This window comes from Quercus robur, chromosome 4 (genome assembly GCF_932294415.1).
Source record: "Quercus robur chromosome 4, dhQueRobu3.1, whole genome shotgun sequence".
NCBI classification, from domain to species: domain Eukaryota; kingdom Viridiplantae; phylum Streptophyta; class Magnoliopsida; order Fagales; family Fagaceae; genus Quercus; species Quercus robur.
This window is the reverse complement of record NC_065537.1, coordinates 42,476,349-42,498,341: the sequence shown is the minus strand read 5'-3', so window position 1 is coordinate 42,498,341 and position 21,993 is coordinate 42,476,349. Positions and strand designations below refer to the sequence as shown.

At 36.0% G+C, this 21,993-nt stretch overlaps 1 protein-coding gene across 1 annotated transcript in view; it reads left to right on the top strand.

Annotated features, from left to right (window-relative positions):
• The window catches only part of LOC126721877 (ankyrin repeat-containing protein ITN1-like), a 55,823-nt gene that overhangs the window by 22,622 nt on the left and 11,208 nt on the right, over positions 1-21,993 (top strand). The window contains exons 6-8 of the mRNA XM_050424952.1: positions 6,199-6,702; positions 6,810-6,959; positions 16,417-16,521. Coding sequence (XP_050280909.1) covers positions 6,199-6,702; positions 6,810-6,959; positions 16,417-16,521 — 759 coding nt within the window. The remainder of the gene's footprint in view (positions 1-6,198; positions 6,703-6,809; positions 6,960-16,416; positions 16,522-21,993) is intronic.

The window sequence follows — 21,993 nt, the reverse complement described above, 5'->3', positions numbered from 1 at the left end:
CAGAAGATGATTTCTCATTCTCACTTTCATTTTCAGGATTCATTTTAATGATTCACCTACAATATTTAACTTCAATAAATAAATAAAACTATAGCAGGGCACAAAAACAAATTTATAAATGATAAGTTATAACTTAAAAAAAAAAAAAAAAAAAAAAAAAAAAAAAAAAAAAGACAGAGGTCACGGCACCACAGCAGCAGTAAAAAAAAAAAAAAAAAAAATCTGACAAAACACGTTATATATATAAGTGCTTAACAGTTAACATTACACCCACCCACACTAAAATTAACACTTGAAAGAAAGAAAGAAAAAAAAAAGCAGAGGGAACAGAGAAGAGGTGAATCGGACCTGTTGTCCGCGCCGAGAGAGATGGAGATCGAAAGGGACGGATGGAACGCCGTTGACGTCAGAGCTCGCCGATCGGCACGAGCTAACTCCGGCGAGGGACAGACGGCAGCAGCAGCGGCAACGGCAGAGGGAGGATGGGTTTCAGCGACAGAGAACTGAGAGAAGAACTTGAGTTTTGAGGGTGGGTTTCAGTTCCAACTTTCAAGCCGACCGGCCCTGTCTAACTCCGGCGAAGAACAGACAGCAGCGGCAGCGAAGTGGGTTTCAGCAACAGAGAAGAAGTGAAGAACTTCAGTTTTGTGGTTTGAACTTCCAATTTTCAGATTCTAAAAATGTTTTATGGTTTTAGGGTTGTCACAGATCAACGGTAATGGTAAGTCCATCTGTCAAAATCTGTGCTTTTTTCCTTTATTTATTTTTTTTTTTTACTGCTAGCGTGTCGGACGCGTCGGAACCGCGTCGGCGCCGTGTCGGAGCCGTGTCAGAGAAGCGAAAAAAAAAAAAAAAAAAAAAAAAAAAAAAAAAAAAAAAAGGGACACCGCCGGACACCGGAAACTGGCGCGTCGTCCCCGTTCCAGTGTCCGACACGTGTCGGACACGGACACGACGCCAAAAATGGCGTGTCCATGCAACCTAGATCATAACATTTGATCATTTTTGAACAATACATCTCATTTTGAGATCGATGCTTAAAATTTTTGATATTTCAATATTGAGAATAAGCCTTTGGCTTTTTAAGCACCATACATTTCAATACAAGTCACTTTCCCTTTTTCCTAGTCAAATCCTAGTATGTGCGATGATTTTTGTAGTTCATTATCTATTTTCATTTTGAGATTTACATTTGTTGAGCTCTTTAAGCAAAAACATAAAAGAATAGTGGGAAGATATATAGGCACAAGTCTATGCAAGTATCAAAACCATCAAGACTATTGACTAATCATTCATAACAAGCTTGAAGATCGATTTATAACAGTCACACATAGATTTCAAGATTTTTCCCAAAAGATAGATGTGCATACAAAACAAGCTAAGCTCGTAAATGCACTACGCCATTAGTACGAAGGTACTAGGCCAAACTCACATGTGATATGTGCTCAAATATATACGATCAAACTTTTAAAAATTTTCATATTTTATGTGGTTTTAGATTTTTACTCACACAAAACAAAAGCATAAAAGTAAGATAAAAAACAAAAGCAATGCATACAAATAAATGCAAGATGCACAAATGCATGATAATGAAGCATCTAACGCATGAAGGGTCCTACAAAGATCGAAAGAATTAGATCAAGAACCAAAAGAGTAAAAGCTCAACCATAGGAACCCTTCCTCATCCAAACCAAACGATTGTTTGGAATGAGTGTCTCCTGAGAAGTGAGACGAGGGTTGAAAGAATGAGAACCGGAGATGCACATAGACAAGGAGGCAAGAACATTAAAAAATTTCTTCAACAACTTACCATTTTCCCCCAAATCCAATTTAGCTCGCAAAGCACAACTTCCAAAAAAACTCAGGTTTCTCTTTTCGTTTGATTCTTTTAAGAGCATGAAAATTAGAGCAATGAGGTCTAAGATGACTATAGATGCCACAATGGTGACAAACAATGTGTTTAGGTCCACTAGGCATTTTGGGAAGGGATCTAGCAACATGAGTTTGTTCTCTCTTTAACTTTGGACATTGAGGTCTTATATGACCATTCACATTGCAATGGTGGCAAGTAGGAACAAAATTAGATCCACTCAATTCCCTAGGATGGGACCTAAATAGAGGCTTAGACTTAAGAGCCTTTCTCTCCACTTTTTTTTTCTTTTGTGTGGAGGAATGTACACTGATTTGTCTTTAGAGGTAGAACTCACAATAGGCACAAAATCAGGTACCACAACATGATTGCAACAAATATTTTCATCATTTTTAGCAATAGGTTCAGCAATCAAACACTTGGCATGCATCTTAAGAGATTCATTTTCACATTTAAGATCATCAACTGTTTATTAGACAAAACAAGTTTAGCATCCAAGTCCATATTCAAACATTCAAACTCTTTCAGCTTTTCAAGAGAATTTTCAACAAGCTTCTTATACTTTCCTACCAATTTATTGGATTCATTGAGCTTAGCAATCAAATCATCATTTTCACAATGAAACTTGCTCAAATTCTTATGAAACTTCTTAGCCTCTTTCTTCAAGAGTTTGATATTAGGAATATCAACAACACCCAAAGATTCATGTAACATGGCATCACAATCATGATGATAAACACTCACAGAGGCATTTTCACAAACACATGACATGCTACAATCATCAACAACCAAAACATCCATAGAAGCATACAAAACACTATCCATGGCAAAACACACAATGGGTCAAGGATCACACTTAGGTAATGAAACCAACACAAGTGTACCCGCTCTAATACCAATTGAAAGCTCTAAAATGTGTTAAAACACAAGAGCTTGTTTAGACCACAATTAAAAGATTATGGGTTGATTTTACTCTAACTTATCTAATTGCGGAAACAAGAGTAAACGAAGCGCAAACAACCGATACTACTCTAGTGCATAAACATGAACAACAAATAATAAAAGTAAATCACAAGAGTAAGGGAAGAGAGATGCAAACACAAGATAACACAACGATTTGTTATCGAAGAGGAAACCGAAGAACTCGGCGAAAAACCTCTCCGCCTCCCTCCAAGCGGTAAATCGATCCACTAGACAATAAGTTGGGATACACGAATAGCAAGAGACCTTCCAAGCCTAATCTACCCAATATACCTAAACCCTCCAAGCTCCTACTCCAACAAGGCTTCTCGAAACCGTGTATTGTCTAGCTTTCCGGATCTCGCAATACACCCGATTGCATCCACCACGCCTCACTGGCTTCTTTTGGCAAATCACCAAAACTTCCTAAGCTCCAAAACACTTTCAACACTCTGAATAGGTGTGGGTTGTGTTTGGGTACAAATTTCCTCTCAAGGTATGATAATGGGAGAGGGAAGGAGAAGAGGTTAGAATGATTTCTCACTAAGAATGAGTAGCTCTCTCTCTAAAAGATGGGTGTGTGTGTTGTAGAAAACTTATTTAAGGTTTTTCTCTCTGAATGGCCTCCTTTAAATTTGTGGGTAATGAGGGTATATATAGTATGGGTGAAGGATAAGAGAGTCACACTTAAAATTCCCCCAGGCAAATTGTTTCTCGACTACCTCATGGGAAGGCCTTACCCACGAGACACTAGTGAAACTGACAACCTGACACAACTCTTCAGCTTCCAGTCATGTGCTTCTCACGTGGCTACTTCACGGGTTAGCTTCTCGCGAGCTTCTCGCGAAATCCACTTGATCTTCAATTAAGCTTGAGTCTTCACCAATTTAATACTAAACCCAATACAATAAAATCCCACAAAATACAAGGAATCAAAATTAAAGCAATTACAACACGTTTTGTCATGGAATAAAGCCAACATAAAACATAGTTGTAAATCACAACTTTACAAAAATAAATTTGACATAGGCAATATGGTTATGATAGGAAAACTTTCGCAGGAATAACCCCAATAAGTGATATTTAGGTCACCACTCTTGAATAATCCACTAACAAATATTGAGTTTACTAGTACAAGAAATATTACCTAATCCTAAAGTACCTACCTACCTATAGTAGAACCTACTGACCTATCCAAGCCCATATGTAACCTAGTTGGACTACTCTTTTTAGCAAACTTCTACAATTTACACGAATCTACCAATGTGTGGTTGAATCTTACAACAATCCTTCATTGATGCAGTTGATTTGTGCAAAGTTCTTCACAGTTACATGCTCCAATACAAATGGTAGTAGCTCAATACAAAACCTTAGGCACACAAAGTTGTAACAACTTCTCAGTATGCCTGTCTCTTCGAAGTGCAGTAGAGATGCAAAATTCAATATTCTCAAGTAATTTCTTGAACAGTTTTCTTCATTCTTCAACATGGATATCCAATACACTTTTGGACTCTGAAAACTTAGACTTAAAATACATATAAAGTGCATTTTGGAATGGATTTTTCAACACATACAAATAATGACCCTAGCACCATGTTATGCTCGTAAACACATGTAAGTCGAAACTATATCTTTTGCACGCTCTAATTTTGGATATATCATAGCTCTCGATCATTTGAAGAATTTATCAAATCATTCTTTCAAATATGCCATTTGATTTACTAATCTAAGGACTTTTAAAGATGACCAATACTATTTGTTTCAATAAATTCTTTAAATTCATTTTATTTGAATTTGCCCTTCTATCAAATCACCTAGTCTTAATGTCATAACTATTATACCTATCTACAACAGTTTAAACTTTTTAAATAATTTTAAATCCTCATAATTCTATTTTAGAAAAAAAATAAAAAATCATCAATGAAGAGAAGAAAATAGTTATTTGTACAAAGCAATGATGGTGTCGGTCCACACACATTGCTATTAATAAGCTACAGTGGCATAGTTTCTCTCTAAAAGCTATTTCTGGATTGCTTAACAATGATACATCTTCATAAATTTGGTCAGATTTTCAATGGAAGACAATTCTCTCATCATCTTATTTTTTCACCATAAATTGTAAGTCCAGCAAATTCTAAATGTCATCGGCACCTTTATTATCACATTTTTTCTGTAGTCCCCAACCCACTACAGTCCCCCAGGAGAATATCATAGTATTCTTTTAAAAGTTGGTTTTTAAGACCTTCCTTAAGGTCTTGGTGGTTTTCTGTTTAGGTAACGGAAACTGTAGTGGTTCTTTAAAGAGAACCGAGCCCCCAGAGATTAAGAGGGAGAATGAGAGAATTTAGAGATTTAGAAGAGAATTCACTTAGTTCTTTATTGCTTAACTTCCATGATTAAAAGAACTAGCCTCTTATACTTTAAGGCTTGGTTAGAAACAACTTCTTCTAGAGTACTAATTGTCGTAACTAACTCTATCTTTCTCCAAACAGCTATCCAACTACTATTATAGCTCATACAGTCATACTGGCACATGTCCTAATTCAAATAAGCATGTGACCTAATGAAATAAGTATGTGCGGATTACAATTAACCATATGCCACTAATTGCACATCAAATATATAAAACTGAGCATATAAATATATAATCGACATCAGAAATAAAATAGTCTCGTAGCTAAATTGGCACATCTTCATGCACAAAATGCTTGGGGGTCTAGGGAGGAAAGGGTTCAAGCATTTTGAAAGTAACATTTTCAGTTATTGGTTCATCAAAATCTTAAAAAAGCATTTTACTCCCACATATTTGGTTACTAGTGCCAATGCCAAAGATGACATGTATCATTCTATTCTTTCTCTACTCCTTTTGTATACTAACAACAAAAAAGCTGACTCTACTTCTTCTTTTTATGTCTATATCTTCAAAATATATATATATATATATATATATAACTTAGACCCCATAAAATTAATTTGGCTTTGACATTGCCCCTAGCTCTCTTTGTATACTACTTAATTCATTAGTAGCATTACATTTATTCAACCTTTCACATTTATGCAGATGTGATTCCTAAACACTAACTCATCTTCAAAATTTTTATGTTAATAAGAATCATATTTAATCTCTTATAGATTTTTTCCCTCAAGTTTCACCATACTTTATAGGGATGTTTTAGGCTCACATTGCACTTGCTTTGACGTGGTATGGCTCTCTAGGTATTTAATTAATATTGAAATTCAGAATTAACAAAAAGTATCAACTGATAGTTGACATGTAGATGTCAGAATGGTTTCGTTTCATTTCATTCTCCGAAAAAAAAAAAAAAATTTCTGAAAAAATAAATAAATAATCAAATAAAGTTTGGCAGGAGAAAGTGACAAAAAGGGAAACATTGATGATGGCGTTGAGATTTATATGGACTTACACAAATCTTTGAAAATTGGTGATTGGAATGCTGCCAAGGAGTTCCTTAATCGCCATCCGCACGCAATAAGCGCAAAAATCACAGTGAGGGACCAGACCGCACTTCATGTTGCTGCTGAAGCTGGACATGTGCATATAGTGGAGGAGTTGGTAAAGCAAATGTCTGAAGAAAATTTGGAAATAAAAGATAATCATGGTCTCACAGCTCTAACTCAGGCAACTTATGATGGAAACTACCGTATGGCAGAATGCATGCTTGGAAAGAATGAGAACTTGATCAGTATTCGAAATGACGATGGAGATATTCCAGTTGTTACGGCTCTTTGCTATGGGCATTTAAAATTGGCTCGTTATCTCTATTTGCTCACTCCGCCAGAAATTCTAATGCCAGAAAATGGCACCGTGGGGGCTACAGTTGTTTGCGAGGCAATATATAACAAAGCTTTGGGTAAGAATTAACTCTTCGTCTTAACTATCCATTGACTACTTGAAATTTTCGCAATATAATTCTGTATGATTGATTAATTTCTCTGTCCATACCGTACAACACGACAGATATTGCTTTGGATTTAGTCAAGCGTTGTCCACGTTTGGTTGTTGCTAAAGACATAAATGGTAAGTCCCCTTTTTATGCACTGGCATGTATGCCTGATTATTTCCTAAGTGGAAATCGGCTCGTATTTTGGAAACGATGGATCTATTCCGGTTAGTACCATCCCTTTTACTCTTCACTCTTGTTTTTCGTTGACTTGTTTTAGTATTATGCAAATAATGGATGACTTTTATTATATAAATGTGAATTGTGTGATGATATCCCTTAAAAAAAATCTATGAAAAAGGGGGCCATTGAGGGCCAACCGGCCAAACCCATATTCTTGGTTTGTAGATCCAATATAGCCCAAAAGAGAAGAGAAGAGATGGTGCAAGGCTCTAAGCATTACAAGAGGCCCATTTGACAAATAGATTTAATTTTATTATGGATTTTTTCTCATATTGTGATAGTTATAATAGGAAATGAGAGATTTGAACTTTAGATGTCTCTATTAGAAGCATAAAGAGGTGTTCCACGTGCTTTGTAACTTAACTAGTTTGCACCTTCTCACCTAGATACACCAAGGTTCAAACGTCCACTCTCTCATTATAACTATCGAATTTTCATTAAAAAAAAAAGAAAAAACATAAATAGATGCCGATTGAATTATAAAAATCTTGACAGTTAAACAAAACATATCTATAGTCGGTAATTGCGTGGATCTATTTTTGATGTAGATAATCCTAATTTAATATTTTAGGAATGACCAATTGAACTAAAAGACTCTTAGCATATGATCAGTCATATTTTAAATTCGTTAGAATTCTTAGAAAATCAGTTAAAAGAATACAAGTGAAATGACGTCATTTTCATTATTATAGTATACATATGCTTATGCAAATTACTGGTTAACTTATATCAAAGCTATAGAAAATATTTTAATACAATATTTGAAATTAAAAATTAAATAGATAATAGAATTATAAGGTTTAAAATATAAATTTTCCAAATTATTTAAATAATATATTGTGTAAGTTTAGGTTTTATCAAAACATAGAATTATTGTAGATTATAATTTATAATAAATGGTGAAGCTTCTTTAAAATTCTTGATATATTTTGATAATTAAATTTTAATTGGAGTTTTTTTTTTTTTTTTCCTTCAAATGTAAGTGGAATTTAATTTATAAAAATATATCTTAATAATTTTAATTTTATAGTGCGGTATATTGAGAAAGCACGTCCTACGACAAAGGGTATTACTTAAGTCAAGTCACATAGCACAAGCACAATGCCCAATTTTTATAATTAATACAAAAAATTATTATAAATGATCAAAATAAATTAAAATGAAAAATGATTTTTTTAGATATAAAGAAATTTTTTATAATAGAATTTTAATAAGAAAAGCATTTCTAACCCTCTTAAAGCTTTGATTATAGAGTTTTTATAATTTTAATGTGCTTATAGTGTGTCCACATAGTGAAAGTATATTTTATGACATGTAACATTCACATCAAACCAAAATCATATTGCACAAGAATAATGTGTATGACCCAACTTAAATCAATGTTGAAAAAAAAATAAACTTCCACTCATATATAACATTCTAATAATTTACTAATTTTAGACTTGAAAAAAAAAAGTGACAGAAAATTTGAGTAAGCACATACAGAATATAACTAAGATTTATTATAAATTAGCTTGTTTATATCCTAACCTTGTAATTATATTACTTAAAAAAAATTGGATAAATATATTACTTAAACAACTAATTTTCAAAATAATAATAATAATAATTGTAGGGACACGACTCTTAAACTGCCCAACAACGACGTTGAGCTCACACGTGAAAGATCCCCCACAATAATATTTGTAGAGAGTGGGCTTGAAAGGCTAGCGTTGGGTCACGGGGCGTTAGTACAGGCCGGACCTTAGATAAACCTAGACTAGAAAAGGCTTTAGTCAGGATATCCAAGCCCAATAACTTTATAAATTGAGGGATTGGACTCCTCGGATCATGTCCGAGGAGCACTAGTGTTTTTCTCCGGTTACCCGTCGATGGGTTTTCCATGGTGGAGCGCATATATTATCCGGGCATTCTCATTCCTGGAGTTTTTTCCAGGAAGTGAGATGGGGGCCCCTTCCTAATTAGTTTACCTTTCCTTTTATACTAGCCTACGTTTGTTGTCCCTCGTCCACGTGTAGGGTCAGTTTTTCCAGGACTGATATTTGTCCCGTCAATCCCATCCCAGCATTGTTGGGCATGGTTAATAAAGCCTAAGAATCCGGTTCTGTTAGGTGCAATGTCATATCAATGAGGGGTATTAAGGACAATTTCCCCGAGATATTTTCTGATCTTTTAAGTTTGCTTGTATGCCACTTTCATCAATGTGACTTTGGGTCTGCCGAGGACTAAGCTGTCCTCGGCCATATCTTCGGGCCCCTTTGGGCTTAATATTTTTGGGCTTGGGCCCTGGCCTCCTTCAGTTTGGGGTCTGTGGACTCCCCATGAGCGAGCGGGCCGAACCCACAAACTATTGGGCCCCACATTAGCCCCTCAAAACCCTGCTGTCCAACGTCTTGGTTGGAAAGGTGGGTTTTGATAATACCAAGCCTTTACTGCGGTTCATTTAATTCAGCCCTTGACCAACGTTGGCGACTCTTCACCTCCCCGAGGAATGCGCCGGTCTACAAGACGTTTCCCTCAATTTACGCGTGATGCGTTTATGCCGTTTGGTTATTCGAAGCACGCCTTTAATGTCTTCCTTTTACGAGACCTCCCAGATTTAACGGTTACTGACAGCGTGAGGAACGAAACGGATGTACATTTATCTGCAGATTTTCTTGGGGATTAGAACGTGTTACGTACCCTTGCCTTCCTCCCCTATATAAAGAGAGAAGACAAAAGGTGATTCTCTCATATTCGAACCCCTCAGGCTCTTCCCCAAGTTCACTTCTTTCCTCTGGTTATATCATATCCAATAGTATGTCCATCATAGCAGTCAGCCATGAATAAGCCCTTCCTTCCCCAGAAACGCCATGTCCTAAGAAAACTTGAGATGGCTCGGTCGGGGCAAGGGTGGCGGAGACTCAAGAATTGCCTCCCCACTCTTTTAGCCAAAATCCGAAGCAGGGACTCGTCACATCTCACTTCCGGTGTGACTGAGTCGAAAACCTCCATTATCATCTCCACCTGCTCTCTCATGAGCATACCTAATGTGGCTCCAGTGTGCTAAGAGTTAGGATTGAGGCAGGGACTAAATGCCCTTGCTTCTTCCTCTCTTTGTTCACTGGCGCCATCCTTTGATTCCCCTTCTCCCTCTTTTGCTCCTTTCTATTTTCTTCATCTCTTCCCTCTTCTTCTCCTCCTTCCTACTCATGTCCTCCATCTTCTTTTCGCTTTGCTCTCCTCAGCGACAAGAGCTTGCTGAAGTGCTTCCATGTGTTCCAATTCTTCTTCCTTCTCCTTCTCCTTTTCTATATAAGGCTCTTCTTCTGATATGAACAGTACTGAGGCAGAGATTTTAGAGAGACTTTGAAGGCGAGTTTAAAGGACACCTGACGGTTTACTTATCTGTATTACGGATGTTATTACTGCTTCGGCAGTTCATTTTTTGTATAGGCTTGCTTAAGCCCTTCCTTGTACGTTGTAATAATTTTTTATATTAATAAAAGTTACTGTTATTCTATTTCGCATGTTCTGTTTATATGTTTTAATAAATTTGCAAGCTCTGCTCGGCACAGTAGTATAGCATTTGAACCAATAACAACTAAGGCCAAAATATTCGCTAATAAAAAGACGCCATAATAACTTTAACCAAATTATTATTCGACATAACAATCCGACCAGTGAAGAACGAGACTTACCTTAAAATTAGTCGAGGTGGGGACTAAATGTTCGATAAGGTGTAAGAAGTAGTTATCCGAGGACACGTCACCTTCCCAATGAACAATTTCCTTAGGCTAACGATCATCAGTTCGTTTCGCCATCTTCTTAACACACTGGCCTTAACTTTTTCCCGTATTTGAGCCGAGAAACTTCTCCATCCGAGCAGTTGATTTCCCAAAAGGCCTGAGTCCGAGGACTTCGCGAAGCCTGGGTTTTATTTAAAACTTACGTTTTTTCTTTTATGTACTTGGCTTCCCCATAGACTTGAGTCCGAGGACCATGCAAGCCCTAGGTTCTGTCCAAAACTTTTATGTCCTTGGTTTCCCCATAGGCTTGAGTCCGAGGATCATACAAGTCCTATGTTCTGTCCAAGACTTATGTTTTTTCTTTTATGTACTTGGTTTTCCCATAGACTTGAGTCCGAGGACCATACAAGTCCTAGGTTTTGTCCAAAACTCTTCGAATTCAGATTCTCCCTTTCATCAGGCATTTCATAAGGCGCCGAGCAGGGGTTGTCCTCGGCAACGGCTATTTCTCAGCGTGGGCCGCAGTCCCTGGGCCCTCACGCAGAGCGGGCCCGGGCCGCGAATCCACTTAGCCCATGAATTAAGAGATATTTCTGCAACCTCTGGCCACGCGGTACTCTCTGATGTCACAATGATCGAGGTGCGCCTTTATGAGGCTTCTTTAATCTTGTGGTTGCAGTTGATGTTGGAAGTTGAGCCAGAACCGTTTTGTCTGTAGCGTACCTTGGGATGCTGCGTGAGTTGACTGCCACCACCTTATCTTTTCAAATAAACAGGAGGGAGAGAAAGTTGCCTTATATACGCACAAATCCTTCAGTTTTCTCCCATATCATAACTCCCACATCCGGAGCTCTCCTCCCTTAGCACAACATGTTTAAGGCAAGGGTTGGGAAGAAAGAACTCTCTCCCCCGCAGAAGTACCGTGTCCTCATGAGACTCAAAGTAGTAAGGTATGGGCACAGGAAGCATAAGTTCAGGAGAACACTCCATTTCGACCGAGGGGGAAGGGGATCTCTCCCTCTTTTAGTCAAAATCCGAAGCAGGTTCTGTTCATGCCAGAATTTTGGTATGTCAGAAGAAAGATTTTCCGCCATCAGCGCCTCTGCTTTGCGGCAGGCGAATATTTAGAGAAAGCCCCTCAACTTCCAACTCCCTGCACCTTTCCTTCGGCGGTGTCAGGCTCAAGTTGGGTTTCTTTTGCTGTTTGAGTTGTGGGCATGTGAAAGCATTGAGGAAGAACAAGGTCTTGGAGCTGTAACCAACCTCTCCTCCGATCTACTTCCTCAGCTTTATTATATTCTCTTGTATCTTCCTTTCTGTTTGGTTATGTAGTGAGCTTTGACACAAACTTATTCCCACCTTTTCATTGTACGCTGTACTATTTCTTTGTTTTAGTAAGAATGGAAATTTCTTTACTTGTTTTGAACACTGTTCCTTTAACAACACTACTTCGTGAATGGGTATGCCCTATGTGTGTGTTTCTTCAAGAATATTTAAAGCAAAATAGCTTGAAACATAATCTAACTAACTCCAATTTACCAATACTACCAGGCATTATATCGATAATTTATAGTAAATCAAACTTAGGAAACTAACCGGGATAACAGTTGAATATTCTGTGATAAGCGCGTGAACATCGTCCAAGGCTGATAATCTCTAAATAATCCATCCGAGCAATCGACTGGGAAGTAGGGAACTCCGATGGTGCTTTTGCGTACTTATGGTTTTTATTTTTTGTACTTGGTTTCCCCATAGGCTTGGGTCCGAGGACCATACAAGGCCTTGGTTCTGTCCAAAACTTGTAAGATTTCTTGTTTGTACTTGGTTTCCCCATAGGCTTGGGTCCGGGGACCACACAAGGCCTTGGTTATGTCCAAAACTTGTAAGATTTCTTGTTTGTACTTGGTTTCCCCATAGGCTTGGGTCCGAGGACCATACAAGGCCTTGGTTCTGTCCAAAACTTGTAAGATTTCTTGTTTGTACTTGGTTTCCCCATAGGCTTGGGTCCGAGAACCATACAAGGCCTTGGTTCTGTCCAAAACTTGTAAGATTTCTTGTTTGTACTTGGTTTCCCCATAAGCTTGGGTCCGAGGACCATACAAGGCCTTGGTTCTGTCCAAAACTTGTAAGATTTCTTGTTTGTACTTGGTTTCCCCATAGGCTTGGGTCCGAGAACCATACAAGGCCTTGGTTCTGTCCAAAACTTGTAAGATTTCTTGTTTGTACTTGGTTTCCCCATAAGCTTGGGTCCGAGGACCATACAAGGCCTTGGTTCTGTCCAAAACTTGTAAGATTTCTTGTTTGTACTTGGTTTCCCCATAGGCTTGGGTCCGAGGACCATACAAGGCCTTGGTTCTGTCCAAAACTTGTAAGATTTCTTTTTAAGTAAAAATTTTCTTTTTCTATACTTATTTACTTTTCGAAGGTTAACCCCTAGGCCAAGGAGGGGAGAGTTGGCTCGAGGCCGGAAGCCCCTAGAGCTGCCCGCGCCGTTAGCAGTGCAAGGCGTAGCCCCTAGCAGAAGCTTATGGCGGAGCAACGACTGCACGTCGCCGGAGATGGGAAAAACTCGTGAATCTCTGCTTGCTAGAGAACTGACTCATGCGCCACCCGTGCCAACGCGCAAGCCTTTCCCACAGACGGCGCCAATTGTAGGGACACGACTCTTAAACTGCCCAACAACGATGTTGAGCTCGCGCGTGAAAGATCCCCCACAATAATATTTGTAGAGAGTGGGATTGAAAGGCTAGCGTTGGGTCACGAGGCGTTAGTACAGGCCGGACCTTAGATAAACCTAGACTAGAAAAGGCTTTAGTCCGGATATCCAAGCCCAATAACTTTATAAATTAAGGGATTGGACTCCTCGGATCATGTCCGAGGAGCACTAGTGTTTTTCTCCGATTACCCGTCGATGGGTTTTCCATGGTGAAGCGCATATATTATCCGGGCATTCTCATTCCTGGAGTTTTTTCCAGGAAGTGAGATGGGGGCCCCTTCCTAATTAGTTTACCTTTCCTTTTATACTAGCCTACGTTTGTTGTCCCTCGTCCACGTGTAGGGTCAGTTTTTCCAGGACTGATATTTGTCCCGTCAATCCCATCCCAGCATTGTTGGGCATGGTTAATAAAGCCTAAGAATCCGGTTCTGTTAGGTGCAATGTCATATCAATGAGGGGTATTAAGGACAATTTCCCCGAGATATTTTCTGATCTTTTAAGTTTGCTTGTATGCCACTTTCATCAATGTGACTTTGGGTCTGCCGAGGACTAAGCTGTCCTTGGCCATATCTTCGGGCCCCTTTGGGCTTAATATTTTTGGGCTTGGGCCCTGGCCTCCTTCAGTTTGGGGTCTGTGGACTCCCCATGAGCGAGCGGGCCGAACCCACAAACTATTGGGCCCCACAATAATAATAATAATAATTATTATTATTATATTCACTTAGAAAGTTATATTAATATGTCCGTTTGATTTGCGTATTCCTAGTAACTTATTTTCATAGTATTTATCAAAAGATGTAATTTTTGATAATTTTTATATTAAACTAGTATGTAACCCGTGCTTACACACGGGAATGATGAATTGTAGTTGTTCTATTGATGTTAGCTTGAGTTATTAAACATATAGGACATAATTTGATTAGGACATTTGAAGGTACTAAAATAGTTTTTCCTTACAATTTTCATGATATTGGTTACACCAATTTTCTCGTTACATTGTTATTACGTATATGAATTTGAAAATCACTATTGGATATTATATATACAATATCAATTCATAATTATTGTCTGTGAAATTCTACTAAATACAACAGAAAATAAAACAATAAACTGGTTAAATAATATCTTGTAAATTGAAAGGGTATATGTGAACGGAATCGTTCAGCACAATTACAGTTTGTTATGTTCAATATCTTCTCATACAAAATATCCGAATAAAAACGGTATAAAAAATATGCTTATTCAGTAATAAAAAAAAAAAAAAAAAAAAAAACAAAAAAACAGCAAAAATCTAAACAATTTAATTTGTATGGAAAACTAACAAAAGCAAAATTCAATTTTGATTCTAATTGATTTTTTTTCTAAAATTTTATTAATACATACATATATATATATATATATATTACATAGTCATGGTGTGTTACATAAATGACTTATAAATTTGAATTGTTTTTAATTATATGATTAGGTTTTTTATGGTTTATATATATTGGACTCTTCGTTTTCTACACTAAATTAACTCATTTAGCACAAAAATTAAAAAAATTAAATTAGATGGGACACGTGTTACAAAATTAAACTCTAATTGAAATCCAATTTTTACATTGAATTAACATACTTGACACAAAAATTTAAAATTAAGATTAGATGAGACACATGGCGCAAAATTAAACTCTAATTGAATCCCAATTTGAAATCTAATTGGATTTTCTCTCAGTTTTACATATTATTATATATATATAGATGTGTTGTAAAAGACTAAAGCTGCTTTTAGCACCAGCTTTTTACTGGCTTTTTGCTTAAACTTATTTACTATTTGTGGGCCCATGCAAGTCCCACAAAAAACCCAAGCTTATTTTAGTTCAAGTTTTGGGTTCCATGTTATATGTATTCTACTGCAAAACTTTAGTCAAAAATTTAGCTACAAGCAACAACTATCTATGCGTCTCATTTTATATATTTTGCTCAAAATACCAAGTCTTCTTTTGCTTATTGTGGGTCTAGCGTTCCACATTACTCTTTTGCTATAGTACTTCTAGCAAAAAAATCAATCAGCTTTTTTTTTTTTTTTTTTTTTAAAGTTTTTAGCTTTTAGTTATAGTATTTTCAGGAAAAATCTTTCAACATCAACTTTTGTATTTTTTAGCTTTTAGCTTTTAGCAACAAAAATTTTAGCAAAAATCTTATAACAAAAAGCTAGATAAGTTGTTATTATAAAACAAACACTAAAAACTTCTTTATTTCAAAAAAAAAACAAAAAAAAAAAAGATAAAAGTTGGATTGTTTGCAAAAAAATTGAGACAAAAAATACTTTGTCTATATTTGCCATATAAGTAAATGGGTAATGTGATTGGACTTTATTAATTTTAACTAATTTTAAGAGATGTATGTCTTATCTATAAATTTATTGAATTAGTTCTATACCAAAAACAATTCCAATAGTACATGTTAAAATGGGTAAAGTCTGGGCCAAAAGTCTTATAGTTTTGACTCTTACCTTCTTATATTTCTAAAGAAGGTAATTGGGATTTAAACTTCCCTCCAAACTATTAAATTATACAGAAACAAATAAAAATTAAAAATAAAATGGGTAACACCTAACACAAATGTTAATGGGACATTCCTACCAGTACCACAACTATAATGTAAGTCCCTTACTTAAAGATTTTAATATTTTTTATGGTATTACTTTTGTTTCCAAATTTCCAATATTTAAAGTGTGTCAAATCAATTGTTTGAAGAAATCATTTCCCATTAATCCAATTCATAGTTTCTTGATTCTATTTGTGTTGCCTTTCGAACGTCGCTAGTAATCAAAGATAAGGGTTAAATTTGTTGTACACAAACTCAAGTCATGATTCTAGTTCATTTTGGGGGTGTATAAAACTATGTAAAATAGTTTGTATGTAATAAACATAACTCCTAGATAAAGCCAAATTGCAATAGTTAGTGAAGTTTGAATTATATAATTATGCATGTTTATATTTTTTTTTCCAGGTATTCATATTCAATGGGGTGGTCCCATCAATGATATTCGTTTGAACTTTCAAAAACTTGCAGGAAATGAAAGCCGAAGCAATGGTAAAGAAATTATTGGATCAGGTATGTCACTATTCAAAGTTCCTTTTCTCAAGATTTGGGTTGTAAGAGCATTCACAATAGTGGTGCTAAAATAGCTATAAAAGCTATTTTAGCACATAATACACTAAAAATACCCACAACATCAAAGATATTATATGTTAGGAAATATGTGAATCATGTTAAGAACATATGTCATTTATAATTTTCTAATCCTTTGACAAAATGCACTTTACTTGTAATTGGGTAGATCTAGGATGTGTTTAATACTTCAAGGAACAAGAGTTCAAGTCCAAGTATTGAAGCCATGCAAATCTGTCCAAGAAACAAGTGAAGAAATGCTGGTTTTTAAAGCTTGACAAATAGCTCGACAGATGTATCTATCGAGATTTAAAATGTGAAGCTCGACAGATAAGCTCGACTGCTATATCTATCGAGAATTACAAAAATAAGTTTTTCAATCTGATTTCATGCATATCCATGTGTATATGTTTAGGTTTTCTTTTCATACAACCCTAGACATATATAATAATTATTTTAAGGGCCGTCAGGTGGTTGTTGCACTTGTTGTTGTAAGCATATTGTGACCGGAGACATATTCCCTAGTTTATCTTTATCTTGAAGAAGCTGCTGCATTTGTACACCGTAGGGTTTTGTAACCAAGGAGCTTCTTGATCATCATCGTGTGGATGAATTGAAGAACTTTGCAGCCAACATCCTTCTCAAGTTGGTGTGTTAGTCACGTACTTAGATCCGTGCATCAATTGGTTAGTCACGTACTACGAGTCGTGCATTGAAAATGAGAGATTGTCACTACAGTCCAATTGTGTATTGGGGTAAGGGCTCAACTATAGGTTGGTATAAGGTACTGGGATTCCTTTAGTTGTAACCGCTTGTTTTGATAATAGTGGATTCTCAGGATTGGTGATCTTAAATTCACTCGGTGGGGTTTTTGCCTTGGAGGTTTTCCCCATTCGTAAACAAATCACTGTGTCAAATTTATTTTTCACTGCATTTAGTTATTTGGTGATTTGTTTGTGCTACCACTCGTATTGCATATTAATTGACTTAATTAATTAACTTGACTAATTAATTGGTTAATTCACCATAAGAGGTCGATACATTCTTGGTCTATCATTATACTTAAAAAATTTTAACTCTCAGCTATAGTAAACTACCATCTTTGGCAGCTGACTGTAGTTCGAAGTTAAACACAAATAATGTTGTTTATTTGGTTCACGCATGCTACTGCTCTCTCCTCTCTTTTCTCTCTTTTTGCTTCTCCTCTGTTTCTAATTTTCTATCACCCACGCCTTCATGCCCAGCCTCTCCTCTTCTCCCTCTCGACTGAAATCAACTTTCTCACTCTGTCTTGTCCCTCTCTCCTCTCTTGGGTTTGCTTGTGGCAGTTGGGTTAGGTTCTGATCGGATTTACGGTGGTCTGATTTGTGCTTCAGTGGTTCAATCGGATTTATGGTGGTTTGATATGTTCTAAGGGTTTGAGGGTCTGATTGATTTTCATTTTTGTTTTTCTTTTCTTGGATGATGGTGGTGATGCAGTTGTGGGTTTATGATTTGGTTGCGATTTTGGTGGTTAGGGTTGAGGTTCTGGGTGGTAGTGATAGTGGCAATGGTTGTTGTGGCTGTGGTGGTCGTTGAATGGGTTTTGTGTCTAATGAGTTGTGATTTTTTTTTCGGTGGTAGTTGGTGGTTGAGTGGGTTTTATGGCTAGTGGGTTGTGGCAATTTGTGGCTGTGGTTTTTTTTTTTTTTGGCTTTCAGTGGTGGTGACTAGTGGTGGCCAACGGTGGGTATGGTTGTGGGTTTGCTAGGGTAAGAGCATTTGTTCATCCCAACCCTTTTGTATGAGAGAAAGTGCCTTAGTCTAGAGAAACAAATCTTTTTATCCTTTCTTCTCCTTTTCTCTCACAAATGACACATCCTTGAGAGAAATTTGTAACCTTCACCTCCATCACTAAACCTTGAGTGTTGTGAGTTTGTTGAAGGGCTGGAAACTTAATAAAGCCAAATCAAATCCAAATCCTTTGTTGTTTTCCGTTTGCGGCTCAACGGTGGTAACTAAGCTAGATGACTCGGCAAAGTTGGTTGCTACCTAGAGCTTGGATGGCTCAAGTACACAGGGAGATATAGGCTTAAAGGGTTTATAGTCATCCAGGTACTACACTATTCATGCTAGTGGAGTTTCTCGACGGGTGGTTGGTGTGGGCACCCCAAAATTTCTTTTGGTTGGTTGCAAATGGGGTCCTTGGCAATGTGGCTCTTGTGTGCTTGTGTCTCTAGAGTGGGGTGTGTGTGTGTATGTGAGTCCATTTTTCTTATTTTTATTTTAGGAGTCGCCACCAACCATTGGTTTTGTATTAGGTGTGATTGGTCACCTATGTGTCTAGTTCGTTCTAGGTTACCTAATTAACTAAACCAAATTTTAAGGGCTCATTAATTAAGGCAAACCAAAAAGTATCGAACCAAAGATCATGGACTCAGAAGTTTGGTTACGTGTGGGGATGGTGTTAGGCACCCCACAACGCCTATCCAAAGATAGTATCTCATCTTAATTTATTTCAAACGTCATCTTTTTGTGTAGAAATAGAATACTTGGCATTTTGATTTTTGAAGAAAGAGTTTTACAAACAATATATACATATATACATGTGAGTAATTATTTGCTTATAATTAGCATGTGAATATTAACTTCATTGAATATTTACAAACAAGCATGTAGGTATATACATAGATAGCATGTGTGAGGATATACAAGAACAACCATATGAGTAGAATATTTAATACATAGGTAGCATGTGAATACTAGCTATTATAAATAAACAAACTACAACACACACACACACAAAATGGAGTTGGAAGAGTAGCACCTTGCTATCATCCACCATTTTCTCATTTTTGCCATGCAAAAAAAGATGACAAATAAAATTCATTAGTGCCAAAGAAAGTGATAGGGTCAATGTAAGCTTAAAGGGTGTTCAAGGACTTAAGGGCACGAACCATGAACACAAATCTTTGGCTTCAACTATCCTAAGAAAAGCTTGAGATTAGAATGTATGAAAAATAGTTTACCACGTTAACTTTTTATTGTTTTGAAAAAGCACATTTTTTTGGAAAAGTTTTTATATAGGAGTTTTGAGAAAAAATCTTCTTCTTTTTTTGAAGAAATTCCAATGTGGTAAAAACTATTTTATTATTTATTTTTTTAGAAAAATTCTATCTTATTTTCATATTAAAAAGAAAAAAAAAGGAAAGAAAGTTTTTGAAAATTTTGTTTTTGAAAACATTTTCTAACGTGGTAAAAACGTATTTTGTGGAAACCCATTTTTTGATTTATTATTTTTTTAAATTAAAGGGAGGGGAAAACATTTTTTGAGGGGAAATCTAACGTGGTAAAAACATTTACTATCATAGTAAAAAAAAATTCCCTTTTTCTTTGCGAAAAATTCGGATTCCCTTTAGGAGGGAAGAGAAAAACAATGTTTTTGAAACAACTATTTTGAAAACACCCTTTTTTTTTTTAATGTGGTAAAAACATTTAAAAAAAAAAAAAAAACAGATTTTTTTTTTTTTTTTTTAGAGAAGCATTTTTTTAGAACACCTTCTTTAAATTTTTAAGAAAAGAATGAAGGGAGTTTTTTTTTTGAAACTTTTTTGAAAGGAAGAGATTTTTTTTAGCAAAGCATTTTCTGGAAAAACTCTCTTTTCTTTTTTTAGAAATCTTCATCATTCTTTTTGAAAAGGATTTTGTGAAGCACTTCCTTAGAATAGTTGTGTAAAGAAGTTGTTTTACCCAAACATATTTGTTTTAGCCAAGGGCCTTATAGCTGAATTGGTATCTCCCCATATACAAAGTGCTTGGGGGTTTAGGGGTAAAAGAGTTCGAGTTACGAGATTAGTAGCATATTGTAATTATCTCTATAAAAAAAAGCATATTTATTTTATGGCAACATTATTGAAGAGAAAAATAAAAGGACAACAATAATAAAGTGAAGAAAATAAATTGCAAGGAAAGTAAAGTGCAAAAATTTAAATGACATAAAAGTAAAGAGCTGAAATATTGTAAAGGTTGATTGAAAAGTTTCTTTTTTTGTCTCTCTTAAAGAGATTAATCTCTTTCAACCCCAATGGGTCCTTCATCATAAAGAAATGGGAGTTTTAAACCATCAACCATTCTTATTAGATATACCCATATTGTGCTCTAATGGAGGTTTAAAAACCATTTAAGAGAGAGGGAGTAGAAAATATTTTTTTTATTATTTAATATTTCAGTGTCTATATATATAAAGACACACACATATATAAGTGCAATAAAGTAAAGGGGGATGGGGATTGTGCAAGAAAATTAAAGGGATGACATAAATTAAAAGGGGAGGGGATTGCTTGGAAAATAAAATGGATGACATAAATATAAAGTAAGGAAAATAAAATCCTATATGCCTAGGTGGGATGAGATTTCTTCCCCCTAAGGGTAGTTCTCATACAAACCCTAGGAGATGGTCCAATACCTATCTAGGAAACAAGCACAATATCATAAACAAGCAATAGTAATATGGGCATAAAGATAAAGAGAGATACACAATAACAAAATAAAGAGACAATATAAATTAAGGAAAGCACTTCATATATAAATAAATATGATGTTTACAAGATAGTAAAAGGAAATGGGATGGGTGTAGTTATTAAGAAACCACCCCATCCCTACAAGCTTACGCACAAAATTACAAGTAAAAAAAGGGAAGAGGATCTTTTTTTTTTTTTTTTTGTGGTGGGTTTCCTAGAGAGGGGGAAAAGATTTTTTTTCAAAATTTCTAGGGTATTTTTCTTAGAATTTTTCCACTCTTACTCTAATTTTTTCCTATTCTTCTCTCTTTACTCCCTATTTTTTCAAAAAAAAATGAGGGGGTATTTATAGGGGATGAGAAAAATGGGGGGCTAGCTAGGTGTAACATCTTACACCTGAGCTAGGATGATATGTTGTCAATATTGTATATTTCATTAGGGATTTTCTTTTCCTTCATCGTCCCAATGTCATTTAATTTGCAATTTTCTTTGGAGTGAATGGAATTAAAATTTGTTTTAAGAGAAAGACAAGAGGTGGTTGATTGAGCAAGAATTTAGAAATTAGACTTTTATTTAGAAAAGAAAAAGAAAAGAGTAGATATTGGAGACTAGGAGAAGAGAAACGATACTGGGCATGAGAATAACGAGCATAGAGTGGAATTTGGCTTGGAATGAGACTTACCACCGTCATGTCCACAATTGAGCCTCTTTCTTTGAAACGGTGGTTTTAGTGGGAAAATGTGCCAATGTGGCAAAGTCCAGCCCCCGCTTTCTCTCTTACGTGGGTTTGTTTTGGTTTTTACACACTTCTAACTTTTTGATCTTCACATATTCATCTTTTATTTATTTTTATGTTTATAACAGTAAACTAACGAGGTGGGTTATGGAGGACTAACGAAAGTAATCTTAGATAGGT